Source organism: Lissotriton helveticus, chromosome 7 (genome assembly GCF_964261635.1).
Source record: "Lissotriton helveticus chromosome 7, aLisHel1.1, whole genome shotgun sequence".
NCBI classification, from domain to species: Eukaryota; Metazoa; Chordata; class Amphibia; order Caudata; family Salamandridae; genus Lissotriton; species Lissotriton helveticus.
This window is the reverse complement of record NC_136068.1, coordinates 1,949,203,294-1,949,218,378: the sequence shown is the minus strand read 5'-3', so window position 1 is coordinate 1,949,218,378 and position 15,085 is coordinate 1,949,203,294. Positions and strand designations below refer to the sequence as shown.

At 51.7% G+C, this 15,085-nt stretch overlaps 1 protein-coding gene across 5 annotated transcripts in view; it reads left to right on the top strand.

Annotated features, from left to right (window-relative positions):
* LOC144770963 (double-stranded RNA-specific adenosine deaminase-like) overlaps positions 1-15,085 on the top strand; it is a 344,975-nt gene that overhangs the window by 309,626 nt on the left and 20,264 nt on the right. For all 5 annotated transcript variants that reach the window (XM_078655821.1, XM_078655824.1, XM_078655823.1 and 2 more), the window contains one exon: positions 2,675-2,828. In XM_078655821.1, coding sequence (XP_078511947.1) covers positions 2,675-2,828 — 154 coding nt within the window. The remainder of the gene's footprint in view (positions 1-2,674; positions 2,829-15,085) is intronic.

Genomic DNA, 15,085 nt, shown 5'->3' with positions numbered 1-15,085 from the left:
AGGGCTCCTCTAGGCTAACGGGTCAGCAGCTTAGCAGGCAGAGTCTCCTCTATGCTAACGGGTCGGCAGCTTAGCAGGCAGGGTCTCCTCTTGGCTAACGGGTCGGCAGCTTAGTAGGTAGGGCTCCTGTAGGCTAACTGGTCGGCAGCTTAGCAGGCAGGGTCTCCTCTTGGCTAACGGGTCGGCAGCTTAGTAGGTAGGGCTCCTCTAGGCTAACGGGCTGGCAGCTTAGCAGGCAGGGCTCCTCTAGGCTAACGGGTCAGCAGCTTAGCAGGCAGGGTCTCTATGCTAACGGGTCAGCAGCTTAGCAGGCAGGGTCTCCTCTATGCTAACGGGTCGGCAGCTTAGCAGGCAGGGTCTCCTCTTGGCTAACGGGTCGGCAGCTTAGTAGGTAGGGCTCCTCTAGGCTAACGGGTCGGCAGCTTAGCAGGTAGGGCTTCTCTATGCTAACGGGTCGGCAGCTTAGCAGGCAGGGATCCTCTAGGCTAATGGGTCGGCAGCTTAGCAGGCAGGGGCTCCTCTAGGCTAACGGGTCGGCAGCTTAGCAGGCAGGGGCTCCTCTATGCTAACGGGTCGGCTACTTAGCAGGCAGGGTCTCTATGCTAACGGGTCGGCAGCTTAGCAGGCAGGGTCTCTATGCTAACGGGTCGGCAGCTTAGCAGGTAGGGCTCCTCTTGGCTAACGGGTCGGCAGCTTAGCAGGTAGGGCTCCTCTTGGCTAACGCGTCGGCAGCTTAGCAGGTAGGGCTCCTCTTGGCTAACGGGTCGGCAGCTTAGCAGGTAGGGCTTCTCTATGCTAACGGGTCGGCAGCTTAGCAGGCAGGGCTCCTCTAGGCTAATGGGTCGGCAGCTTAGCAGGCAGGGGCTCCTCTAGGCTAATGGGTCGGCAGCTTGGCAGGCAGGGGCTCCTCTAGGCTAACGGGTTGGCAGCTTAGCAGGCAGGGGCTTCTCTATGCTAACGGGTCGGCAGCTTAGCAGGTAGGGCTCCTCTTGGCTAACGGGTCGGCAGCTTAGCAGGCAGGGGCTCCTCTATGCTAACGGGTCGGCAGCTTAGCAGGCAGGGTCTCTATGCTAACGGGTCGGCAGCTTAGCAGGTAGGGCTCCTCTTGGCTAACGGGTCGGCAGCTTAGCAGGCAGGGGCTCCTCTAGGCTAATGGGTCGGCAGCCTAGCTTCGTTTCATAATCTTTATTTCGGCAACTTATGCCATAAAAGATACACAATACATTACATATGAAACAACAAGTAATACATTTAAAAAAATTGGAACATATAAAACCAATGTTCAAACTATAGGAACCAGCCATTGAACATACTGCATTTTAGCGATGTCATGGAATTTAAAAGTGACATTTAGCATACATCCCTAGCTAAACAATATCTTCTCTTGTGCCAAACTGTCCCCAAATATTTAGCTAGTGCAAAAACTATATAGCCAGAAAGGTCAGTCTTAAAGACCCTATATGCGTGTGAGCAATGGGAGAATCCCAGGTTTTTACATACTGGGACAATCCATTTCCTTCTGGCCTGTGCATAAGCTTTGCAAAAAAACAGTAGCAGACAGGGGCTCCTCTTGTAACTACCAAAGTGACGTTCCTGACTTACATTGGTACGGTGTAGAAAAACAGCCACTGATGCCAGCATGCCACATGGCACCATATGTTGTCCCTGTCGTCTCCTCTGGGGTGGAGGAAGCTGAGATAGTTTGAACAGGAATATTGTGAATGAAAGAAGAGACAATACTGCACCTTTGAACTAAATGAACTGGCCCTAGGAAATCTTTATGGACGACTGATGGCTCTCTGTATCGGATCCCGACCGACTCTTTTGAGACCAGTCAGATTATTTTTACGTTTGTCATTGTTCTCTGATCATGTTATTTTTTGTACTGTTTGGTTAATCGTGAGAGAGGATACGTAGTGTGCTCCTCAGAGTAATACAGACTTTTGTAAAGCAAAAACACTGACATGAGAATTGTTAGCCTTGCTGAATATTCTTTGATTATTTGAAAGCGAGTGGACTGTGTCTTCCTGCTCTGAATCCTGTGCATTGGCTCCGCCTCCCTGCTCTGAATCCTGTGTATTGGCCCCGCCTCCATGCTCTGAATCCTGTGCATTGGCCCCGCCTCCATGCTCTGAATCCTGTGTATTGGCCCCGCCTCCATGCTCTGAATCCTGTGCATTGGCCCCGCCTCCATGCTCTGAATCCTGTGTATTGGCCCCGCCTCCATGCTCTGAATCCTGTGCATTGGCCCCGCCTCCATGCTCTGAATCCTGTGTATTGGCCCCGCCTCCTTGCTCTGAATCCTGTGTATTGGCCCAGCCTCCACGCTCTGAATCCTGTGTATTGGCCCCGCCTCCACGCTCTGAATCCTGTGCATTGGCCCCACCTCCGTGCTCTGAATCCTGTGGTTTGCCCCCGCCTCCATGCTCTGAATCCTGTGTATTGGCCCTGCATCCCTGCTCTGAATCCTGTGTATTTGCCCCCACCTCCATGCTCTGAATCCTGTGTATTGGCCCTGCCTCCATGCTCTGAATCCTGTGTATTGGCCCTGCCTCCATGCTCTGAATCCTGTGTATTGGCCCCGCCTCCAGCAGATCTATCCATGCTGTAGCCATTATATTAATCCACTCTTTCAGCATCTGACACTTTCTACTTTATTTTATTTCCTTTCTAGGTTTATCTTTCAAACCAAGGTGGGCTCTCGCTGGTTTCCGGCCGCCTGTTCGCACAGCAGGAACCAGGCCCGAGAGGATTGTGCAGAAGCGGCTCTGTGTATGCTGATCACAGAGGCAGAGAAAGAGAGGTTCTCCCAGAGACACAGCCGATAGGTAACAAACCCTGGCAATGCAGGCCTTCCTTTGCAGCCCGCCTCCCTATCTTTCTATCATTACAGAATGTGAAGCTGTACCTCCCCACCTCTGTCTCTCAGTCCTTCTAGTTGTTGAAGGTGTAGGTGTGCGCATGCTTTCCCAGCCATTTCTCGGCCAGTATTGAGAGTGGCTGGACCTACAAGTCATTTGTTATTACCCAAGGGACCCTTTGTTTGCAGCTACTTGGGGTGCAGCCTTAGACTGCAGTTACTGAAGGTGCAGTCCTGCCCCCTGAGCAGTTGTTGTGCCACTACTGAAGATGCAGCTCTGCCTTCCCAGCCTTTTGTCTCTCATTCGGTGCCGCCCTTCCTTGTTGCTCCTTGTCCACCACTACTGAAGGTGTAGGCCTAATTCCCCATCTCATTACTGAAGGTGCACTCCTACCGCCGCCACCCATTGTCATTCCTGAAGGGTCAGCCTTTGTCCACAATTACAGAAGCTTTGTCTGTCTGTAATATGAAGCCCTGCTTTTCTAACCCATTGTTTACCATTAAGTCTCCTGCACCCAAGACCCCCTTTGTGCATCTCTTCTACCCCCTAAGCAAAGAGCTGGCCTGGTCTCTGCTGTCCCTCAGATGTTTGGTTTCTTAACTCCAGCATGCAGAGGGCACCTCTGACTATTTTTCTGCTCTTCCTCCTTTGCTCTGCTTCTCCCTCACAGTGTGTACAGGTTAGCTCTGTCTGTTTCGCTAACTGCCGCCTCAACTGCTGAGGGCGGCACTGACTGGATTTTTTTATCCACCCAGGGCTCTGTGTCTTCCTTCTGGTGTTTCTAGGGCAGCTCTGTCTGCATTTCTTGCTGCCTGTGTGCTCTTTATGTACCTAAAAGAACCCCTAGTGTATGTTCCCTCTAAATCCATCGAGAAGAAAAAGATTGTTCGAGGCATATGAGCTGCAGATTACACACACTATGCATAGATGGCCACCTAGTGTTGTGCCCGGATGTTTGCAGTTTGTTTTTGTCCTAGAAAGTCTTTGGAAGTCATGGGATAGGTGACTCCTCCTTTGGATCATACTGCGCATGGTCATCGGCTCCATCCCCAGATTGTTTTTTCCGCCACCGGGCTTGGATGTGTTTCCAGCGCTCCGTGTTGGAACCGATTTCCTTCGGCGGGCAATTCTCACGAGCTTCGATGGTACAGTTTCAAACGCGTGTACAGTCAACACTACTCTTCAACTTCGAAGTCTTCGATTCTGGTCATCGACGAAGGCCTTTGGGCCTACCTAGGCCTCAACTTCCAGCTCATGGAAAGGACGCCATGTAAAAAGTGTCCTCGATGTGGGTCGAACTTTCCCCACACAGACCTACATGAGGTGTGTAACCTTTGCCTCTCACCGGAGCACGAGGCCGGAGACTGCCTCTATGCTCCAAGAAGACGATCCGGGACCGACGGGCTCGAAGAACAATGGCTCGTTCATCAGCTCCAATTCCAGACGGCACCTTTCAAGAGGGCGTCGACGTCCCAGAACAACATCATGGCATCGACAGCGACTCCGTGGCAGAAGATTCCGAAGTAGAGGACTTCACTCCAGCACAGCGGATCGTAAGTAAGACCGTCGACCCCAACCCTTCCTCGACACCCTACAAAAAGGCTTTGGTCACACCCGAGCCCGAGGGTGCATACCGGGACACTGCTTCCACTGCCCCGCCTTTGGGCTCGGCTAAAAAGCTTACTAAGCCGTCCGGCGACTCTGACTCTAGTTTGCCTCCCCTAGGTGCCGGCGCACAACTACCGGCACCGAAAAAGACATCGGCCTCCCCGCCGGCATCGAAACAATCATGCTGAAGCCTTATGTAAGCCCCTCGGGACCTAAACCAAAATCGGACCCAAGCAAAATCGCTTCGGAGCCGAGAAAATCATCGGATCCAAAAGACCAATCTGAGCTGAAAAAACCATCGGAGCTGAAAAAACCATCGGAGCCGAAAAAGCCATCAGAGCCAAAGAACGCTCATACTTCTCTGGCTAAAGACACTGCCAAACAAGCTCCAAAGCCAAAAGAAGCTCCCAGCTCGGTGCCGAGAAAGCCCTCCGCACCAAAAGATCTGCCTCCTGCAGGGGACTTCTTACATCCAGACCCTACACAAAAGACTCTTGTTAAGGACCCAACCACTGGTCGACTAACTCTTAGTTCAAAGAAACGACCACTGGATACACCTACACCGGCTCCTCATCCAAAGAAGGACATTGCTACCTCTCCTCTAATGATTTCTTCTCCTCCTCCTCCACATATACCATCGCCACCTCCTCCCCTACCACAGCACTCCCCTACATCTTCTATCATACCAGATGATGACAACAGGGATGATAGCTCTGATGACACAGGGGATGGTGCACATAGTGAGCCACTAGATCACTCTATTCCTCCGGGCTCACCGGACCCTCGGGATGATTAGAACACCCCAGACAACCCTAACATCCCTCAAAACAATATATATCCCTCTAGGCCTTCCCCACCAGAAGACACTATGGGATTTAATCAGCTAGTACATAGGACCTAAATACTGACCCTGTAGAAGACGACTTCCTAATGGATACCTTTGATAATGCACAAAGGACCATGTCAATTTTACCCATACTTAAAGGAGTTATTAAGCATGCTCCAGAAGTCTTCAAAGACCCAGTTAGAACTCGGGTCATCAACCCTCGAATAGAGAAAAAATATAAAGCTGGCCCTTCAGATCTAGCATATATTAAAGGCACAGTACCATTAGACTCTCTTGTGGTCTCTAATGCACGCAAAAGAGCAAATTCACAAACATCAGGTGAAGCTCCCCCACCAGATAAAGAGTCTAAGCTCCTTGACGCATCCGGGAAAAGAACTGCGTCACAGGCAGCAAACATGTGGCGATTGCCAATACACGAGGATCGAGAAGTGTGGCTCAATGGTTAGAGCGGCAGACCCTGATGCAGAGGTCTAGCCTGGGACCAGGGTTCAATTCCCCGCCTCGGCGGGTCTTGGGCTCAAAATTCCACGGACCTGATAATTCTCGCCTCGGTGCCTATTCCAATTATGGAGTCCCACTCTGCAACTCTGGGCAATAGCTTGCTTAATCTCCACAACGGCCCCCACAACGCTAAGGATGCCTGGCCTCCCCCTTGGGGGTGCCCAGGAGGGGGCACCTCACAGGGAAAGCCAGGATGGGTTCCACAGCGGTATTCGTACAAGCGCCTTGAGACCCTTGCGGGTGAGTAGTGCGCTATACAAGTATCAATTTACGAGCACTATTGGCAAGATATGACAGGGCACATTACGATGAATTAGAATCATTAATGCAGCACCTCCCCGATAAGTATAAAGACAGGGCAAATGAGCTTATCCAAGAAGGGAAAAACATCACAAACACCTCTATTCGTTGTGCACTAGATGCAGCAGACACTGCCTCCAGAGCCATTAATACAAGTGTGCTGATGCGTAGACACGCATGGCTACGCACTTCAGGGTTCAAACCTGAAGGCCAAAGTGCCATACTTAACCACCCCTTTGATGAACAACACTTATTCGGACCTAATGTAGACGTATCCCTAGAAAAGATGAAAAAGGATACAGATACAGCAAAATCTATGGGAGCCTTGCAGTCGCAGGCTCCCGGACGCTCATTTCGCCGTTCATCTTACAGAGGCGCCACCAGGGGATACTCTTGAGACACACCCTCTACCTCTTAAAAAGCCCCCACACAGTCCACCTATAGTAAGGGCTACCAAAGTGGGGGTTACAGAGGTAACAACAATAAGGGCAGAGGTAAAAACAACAATTCCTGCTCTGCCTCCACCCCTACCCAATGACTCCCCTCCCCTTCCCCCACCCCGTTCCACTCCTGTCAGGGGAAGACTACAACAATACCTAACAGCCTGGGAAAACATCCCATCAGACAGGTGGGTGCTTCAAATAATTCAGTCAGGTTACTGTCTCGAACTAACATCTACCCCCCAAACATACCACCCAAACAGCGTCCAATGTCACAAGAACATTTGATACTGCTCAGACAGGAGGTTATATCGCTCCTGCAGAAAAATGCAATAGAAATAGTTCCACTGCATCAGCAAAACAAAGGAGTATACTCCCTGTATTTCTTAATTCCAAAGAAGTACGGATCTCTAAGGCCTATTCTAGACCTCAGACCCCCAAAACTGTACATACAATCAGACCACTTTCATATAGTCACACTCCAGCAGGTCCTTCCACTCCTACAAAACGACTTCCTTGTCACTCTAGATCTCAAGGACGCCTACTTCCACATTCCTATCCACACAGCGTACAGAAAATATCTCCGATTCATACTAGACGGTCAGCACTATCGATTCAAAGTACTCCCATTCGGAGTTACAACAGCACCAAGGGTGTTTACAAATGCCTAGCGGTAGTGGCAGCACACTTAAGAAGACATCATATTCACGTCCTCCCATATCTAGACGCCTGACTCAAAAGCCAGCTCATACAGCCAGTGTGTACAACACACTCACGCCACAATTCAACTGCTCCACGATTTGGGATTCAGAGTAAATCACTTCAAGTCACATCTGCAACCGTCCCACGTACAACAATATCTTGGCGCTACAATAAACACCAAATTAATACTAGCCTATCCTTCTCCAACCTGGATAACACATGTACAAACTCTCCTAACAAAATTCAAACTGCAACACTGTCTTCCAGCCCGAGTGTTCATGCAGCTCATAGGAATGATGGCATCTTGCATATTCATAGTACCTCACGCAGGACTACAAATGCGTCCACTTCGAGTGCTTAACATGACAATAGAACCAGGCTCACGGTCAATTAACAGACATAGTGTTGGTAGACAGTCGAACTCATCGCTCTCTGCAATGGTGGAGCACCAAAAAACCTTTCAAAAGGCCGACCGTTTCTAGAGCTTGTTCCTCAAATAGTCATGACAGCGGACACATCGCTCTCCGGCTGGGGAGCTCACCCACTGCATCACACCATGCAGGGCAGGTGGACACCGCAACAAAAGTTTCTCCACATCAACCCCTTCGACTTACTAGCTGTATTTCTAGCCCTAAAAGCATTCCAAAAACAAGTATCAGGCAAGGCTGTCTTAGTCCGCACAGACAATATGACAGCCATGTACTATATAAACAAACAAGGGGGGGGGGACACTCTCTTCAGCTCTCTCAGTTAGCGCAGCAGATATGGAGATGGGCTATACCACTAAAGATCTTCCTCTTAGCCCAACATGTTCCGGGGGTATAAAACACCATAGCAGATCTGCTTAGTCGACAGACACAGCAGATCCACGAGTGGGAACTTCATCCACAAGTTCTTCAACCGTTCTTTAAAATGTGGGGACAACCTCAGATAGACCTCTTCGCCACCCACGAAAACGCAAAATGCCCAAACCTCGCCACCAGATATCCACACCCGCTGTCCAAAGGCAATGCGATATGGATTAACTGGTCCGGGAAATTTGCGTATTTCCTCCTCTCCCACTACTTCCGTTAGTGGTACGCAAACTACAGCAACATTCCCTAAAACTCATTCTAGTTGCTCCAACTTGGGCCGGACAACTGTGGTACACCACGCTGCTGCAACTCTCTGTGGTGCCACACCAGAAACTAAGTCTATCTCCACGCTTATTAATGCAGAACGATGGAGAGATCAGACACCCGGACCCAGCTCAGCTCAACCAAGCGATCTGGCTCCTGAAGTCAGAGTTTGGTTACCTTAACCGCCCTCCAGACTGTATGAATGTTATCAAAGAAGCTAGACGTCCCACCACTAGAGCATGTTATGCAGCTAAGTGGAAACGGTTTGTAATATACTGTCAAAACAACCAAATTAATCCTTTAGATGTGTCTATTCAACACATCATAGGATACCTATTACACCTGCAAAAGTGTAATTTAGCGTACATGTCTATCAGACTGCACCTTGCTGCCATTGCAGCATACTTACAAGATAGACAACATCTGTCTCTTTTTAGAGTGCCTGCCATAAAGGCTTTTATGGAAGGACTTAAAAGAATAATCCCTCCCAGAACACCACCTTCACCAGTGTGGAACTTAAACATTGTTTGCACACGGTTAATGGGACCTCCTTTGAACCGTTACATAAATGTGAATTACAATTCCTAACTTGGAAAGTAGCTTTCTTAGTAGCTATTACTTCTCTCAGAAGAGTTAGTGAACTACAAGCATTCACCATTCAAGAAACTTTTCTGCAAATGCGCCATAATAAGGTGGTTCTCCGTACTAATCCTAAATTCCTTCCAAAAGTCGTTTTACCATTCCATCTAAATCAGTCTGTTGAGCTGCTCATATTTTTCACGCAGCCACGAACAGTCTCAGAAAGAGCTCTTCACACCTTAGATGTCAAAAGAGAATTGGTTTACTACATTGAAAGGACACAAACCTTTCGTAAAACAAAAACACTTTTTGTGTCTTTTTCACCACCACATAAAGGTAACCCCATATCAAAATCTGGGATAGCTAGGTAGATTGTCAAATGCATACAAATTTGTTACCACAAAGCTAAACGTACGTTATCTATTCCTCCTACCTCCCCTCTCCCCTCTCCCCTCACCCCTCTCCCCTCTCCCCTCTCCCCTCTCCCCTCTCCCCTCTCCCCTCTCCCCTCTCCCCTCTCCCCTCTCCCCTCTCCCCTCTCCCCTCTCCCCTCTCCCCTCTCCCCTCTCCCCTCTCCCCTCTCCCTCTCCCCTCTCCCCTCTCCCCTCTCCCCTCTCCCCTCTCCCCTCTCCCCTCTCCCCTCTCCCCTCTCCCCTCTCCCCTCTCCCCTCTCCCCTCTCCCTCTCCCCTCTCCCCTCACCCCTCTCCCCTCTCCCCTCTCCCCTCACCCCTCTCCCCTCTCCCCTCTCCCCTCTCCCCTCTCCCCTCTCCCCTCTCCCCTCTCCCCTCTCCCCTCTCCCCTCTCCCCTCTCCCCTCTCCCCTCTCCCCTCTCCCCTCTCCCCTCTCCCCTCTCCCCTCTCCCCTCTCCCCTCTCCCCTCTCCCCTCTCCCCTCTCCCCTCTCCCCTCTCCCCTCTCCCCTCTCCCCTCCCCTCTCCCCTCTCCCCTCTCCTCTCTCCTCTCACCCTCTCTCTCTCTCACCCTCTCATCCTCTCTCCTCTCTCATCCTCTCTCCTCTCACCCTCTCTCTCTCACCCTCTCTCCTCTCTCCTCTCACCCTCTCTCCTCTCACCCTCTCTCCTCTCACCCTCTCTCCTCTCACCCTCTCTCCTCTCTCCCCTCCTCTCTCACCCTCTCTCTCTCTCACCCTCTCCCTCTCACTCTCCTCTCCCTCTCTCACCCTCTCTCCTCTCACCCTCTCTCCTCTCTCACCCTCTCTCCTCTCTCCCCTCTCTCCTCTCTCACCCTCTCTCCTCTCACCCTCTCTCCTCTCACCCTCTCTCCTCTCTCACCCTCTCTCCTCTCTCACCCTCTCACCCTCTCTCCTCTCTCCTCTCTCACCCTCTCTCCTCTCTCACCCTCTCTCCTCTCACCCTCTCTCCTCTCACCCTCTCATCTCTCACCCTCTCATCCTCTCTCCTCTCTCATCCTCTCTCCTCTCACCCTCTCTCCTCTCACCCTCTCTCCTCTCTCCTCTCACCCTCTCTCCTCTCACCCTCTCTCCTCTCACCCTCTCTCCTCTCACCCTCTCTCCTCTCTCCCTCTCTCCTCTCTCACCCTCTCTCCTCTCTCACCCTCTCTCCTCTCTCACCCTCTCTCCTCTCACCCTCTCTCCTCCTCTCTCCTCTCTCCTCCTCTCTCCTCTCTCACCCTCTCTCCTCTCTCACCCTCTCTCCCTCTCACCCTCTCTCCTCTCTCACCCTCTCTCCTCTCACCCTCTCTCCTCTCACCCTCTCTCCTCTCACCCTCTCTCCTCTCTCCTCTCACCCTCTCTCCTCTCACCCTCTCTCCTCTCACCCTCTCTCCTCTCACCCTCTCTCCTCTCACCCTCTCTCCTCTCTCACCCTCTCTCCTCTCTCACCCTCTCTCCTCTCTCACCCTCTCTCCTCTCACCCTCTCTCCTCCTCTCTCCTCTCTCCTCCTCTCTCCTCTCTCACCCTCTCTCCTCTCTCACCCTCTCTCCTCTCACCCTCTCTCCTCTCTCACCCTCTCTCCTCTCACCCTCTCTCCTCTCTCACCCTCTCTCCTCTCTCACCCTCTCTCCTCTCTCACCCTCTCTCCTCTCACCCTCTCTCCTCTCTCACCCTCTCTCCTCTCTCACCCTCTCTCCTCTCTCCCCTCTCTCCTCTCTCACCCTCTCTCCTCTCACCCTCTCTCCTCTCACCCTCTCTCCTCTCTCACCCTCTCTCCTCTCTCACCCTCTCACCCTCTCTCCTCTCTCCTCTCTCACCCTCTCTCCTCTCTCACCCTCTCTCCTCTCACCCTCTCTCCTCTCACCCTCTCTCCTCTCACCCTCTCTCCTCTCACCCTCTCTCCTCTCTCCCCTCTCTCCTCTCTCACCCTCTCTCCTCTCTCACCCTCTCACCCTCTCTCCTCTCTCCTCTCTCACCCTCTCTCCTCTCTCACCCTCTCTCCTCTCACCCTCTCTCCTCTCTCACCCTCTCTCCTCTCTCACCCTCTCACCCTCTCTCCTCTCTCCTCTCTCACCCTCTCTCCTCTCACCCTCTCTCCTCTCACCCTCTCTCCTCTCACCCTCTCTCCTCTCTCCCCTCTCTCCTCTCTCACCCTCTCTCCTCTCTCACCCTCTCTCCTCTCTCACCCTCTCTCCTCTCTCACCCTCTCTCCTCTCTCACCCTCTCTCCTCTCTCACCCTCTCTCCTCTCTCACCCTCTCTCCTCTCTCACCCTCTCACCCTCTCTCCTCTCTCCTCTCTCACCCTCTCTCCTCTCTCACCCTCTCACCCTCTCTCCTCTCTCCTCTCTCACCCTCTCTCCTCTCTCCTCTCACCCTCTCTCCTCTCACCCTCTCTCCTCTCTCCTCTCACCCTCTCTCCTCTCACCCTCTCTCTCTCTCTCTCTCTCCCCTCTCTCTCTCACCCTCTCTCCTCTCTCACCCTCTCTCCTCTCTCACCCTCTCACCCTCTCTCCTCTCTCCTCTCTCACCCTCTCTCCTCTCTCACCCTCTCTCCTCTCACCCTCTCTCCTCTCTCACCCTCTCTCCTCTCTCACCCTCTCTCCTCTCTCACCCTCTCTCCTCTCTCACCCTCTCTCCTCTCTCCTCTCTCACCCTCTCTCCTCTCACCCTCTCTCCTCTCTCACCCTCTCTCCTCTCTCACCCTCTCTCCTCTCTCACCCTCTCTCCTCTCTCACCCTCTCTCCTCTCTCACCCTCTCTCCTCTCTCACCCTCTCTCCTCTCTCACCCTCTCACCCTCTCTCCTCTCTCCTCTCTCACCCTCTCTCCTCTCACCCTCTCTCCTCTCACCCTCTCTCCTCTCACCCTCTCTCCTCTCTCCCCTCTCTCCTCTCTCACCCTCTCTCCTCTCTCACCCTCTCTCCTCTCTCACCCTCTCTCCTCTCTCACCCTCTCTCCTCTCTCATCCTCTCTCCTCCGCTCTCCTCTCTCACCTCTCTCACCCTCTCTCCTCTCACCCTCTCACCCTCTCTCCTCTCTCCTCTCTCACCCTCTCTCCTCTCACCCTCTCTCCTCTCACCCTCTCTCCTCTCACCCTCTCTCCTCTCTCCCCTCTCTCCTCTCTCACCCTCTCTCCTCTCTCACCCTCTCTCCTCTCTCACCCTCTCTCCTCTCTCACCCTCTCTCCTCTCTCACCCTCTCTCCTCTCTCACCCTCTCTCCTCTCTCACCCTCTCACCCTCTCTCCTCTCTCCTCTCTCACCCTCTCTCCTCTCTCACCCTCTCACCCTCTCTCCTCTCTCCTCTCTCACCCTCTCTCCTCTCTCCTCTCACCCTCTCTCCTCTCACCCTCTCTCCTCTCTCCTCTCACCCTCTCTCCTCTCACCCTCTCTCTCTCTCTCTCTCTCCCCTCTCTCTCTCACCCTCTCTCCTCTCTCACCCTCTCTCCTCTCTCACCCTCTCACCCTCTCTCCTCTCTCCTCTCTCACCCTCTCTCCTCTCTCATCCTCTCTCCTCCGCTCTCCTCTCTCACCTCTCACCCTCTCTCCTCTCTCACCCTCTCTCCTCTCCCCTCTCCCCTCTCCCCTCTCCCCTCTCCCCCTCTCCCCTCTCCCCTCTCCTCTCTCATCCTCTCTCCCCCTCTCTCCTCTCTCCCCCCTCTCTCCTCTCTCACCCTCTCTCCTCTCTCACCCTCTCTCCTCTCTCTCTCTCTCTCTCTCTCTCTCTCGTTTTCCCTCCCCCCTCTCCCTCCATTATTTTTACACACAGTAACACTGAGAAACGATTTCACCCTATTAGTACCAGTTTGTTACCAAAATACAGCAATTAACATCAGAAAGATGTCTATTTAACCTTTGTGATGGGCCTTCCACTCCACAGGAATACATATGTAAAAAAAAAAAAAGAAGAAGAAAAGACATGCATTGACAAACGAAAAGGCTGACCACCAATGGCAGAATTATTGGTTTTGCCAATGCTTGTTTATTTTCATGTTTCCCATAATGTTCACCAAACTGGTTGCATTGATTTTCCACTGTTAATATTTTTTAGGAATACTAGCATGCATCAACATATTTTAATAGATTACGATTTAAAGAAACTGAACCTACAAAGTTCACAGTATTTCCTACTTGGATTTGTTTGGTGAACATTTTATTTTGAAAGCAAAGACTCCTCAGTCTTGCTTTCAAGCTTGTGCAAATATTTGCATCTACTCGGATCATTCTGGCCGCATTATACGTAGCCTCTTATTGTTAAACTTTGTAAACGCGTGTACACATTTTTATACTGGGACCACTGTCAGTAGTGCAGCTCACATTTACTTAGAGCACTCACCCTAATAATAAAGGCTTTGCATCAGTGAACCATAATTGCAAGAGCAGTCCGCATTGACACATGGACACACGCATGACCTTAACTGCAGGCAGGGCCCTTTCCTGATCCATAATCTGGTACTGTAAACTGGCAGCCAAAGGTTTGTGCTGCAGGGGTCTGGGCCTACTTGTCCCAAGGACAAAATACACATGAAAACGTTTTGTGCTTGACCCTAAAGAATATGTCCTGGGCGTCGGTCTATAGGCATTCCACATCCCTGCTTTGAGGTTTTAATCTGTTTTACATTAATCCTCGCCTACATCCACTGGCCGGTGAGGTGAGCGGGGGGACGGCAGGTAGACTGGGGGGAGTAGAGGGAGGAGTAGAGCGGTCTCAGGTCCAACTATGTTAGGGTGGGTTGGAGGAGGGGAGAAAAGGACACCAAAGTCCGAGGGAGAGGGGTCCTGCTGGAACTCCTGCTGCAGTGAGCAAGCGATAGTCCTGAGGTGGTCCCAGAGTGGCTGCAGGCATCAAGGGCCGTTCTCTCTAGGTCAGTCGGTGCTGCTCTCTGCGTTTGTGAGACAAAGCGCTCGTATGGAATGCCGGGCAGGACAAATCCTGGAAGTCTTGAGTAAGAAACTGTATACATGCTCCCCATGTGTTATCGAATTGGGTGAGCTTGTGTTCTACGGTCATTGTTAATTTTTCCATGCCTAATAAATCCCAGAGCTTAGGTAGCCAATCAGAATGGGTCGATGTCTGTGTACCGCTCTTGCATAATGACCTGCTTGGCCGTACAGAGTGCTAAGGTAATTGCCTTCGTGGATCAGTCAGAGCATTGGGTAGCCGTAACAGTTTGTAACTAGAGAATTTGGGTAGTTCTGTCACATACATTTCATTAATGTCTGTCAACACCTCTGCCCAGTACATTTAAAATGTAGTTTAGGGAAATGCCAAAGAAGGTGGTACAAAAGGGGGTGGTAATGGACGGAGCATCTGAACCAATCAAACACTCACACCCAGTCAAAAGATCTGGGTTTAATCCATCACCGTTCTTTAGCCCACCATGCTACCCCAGTTCAGACATGGCTATATGCAAATCAGTCTGACCCTGTGCCTCATGGGAACAGTCCAGCCCGAACTGCCAAGCCATGCCTTCCCTGGACCGGAAACAAGCTTCCGAGGACCGGTTTCTGGCATTGCAGCCGTCTTCAGCCCGGCTTGCTTGAATCCAGTGGCAAAGTGAGCAAGGGACTCACGTCTGAGCATACCCTGACAACTTATGGCGGCCAAAAGCGGTACAAAAGGGGGTGGTGATGGATGGAGCATCTGAATCAATCAAACACTCACACCCAGTCAACAGATCTGGGTTTAATCCATCACCGTTCTTTAGCCCACTCTGCCA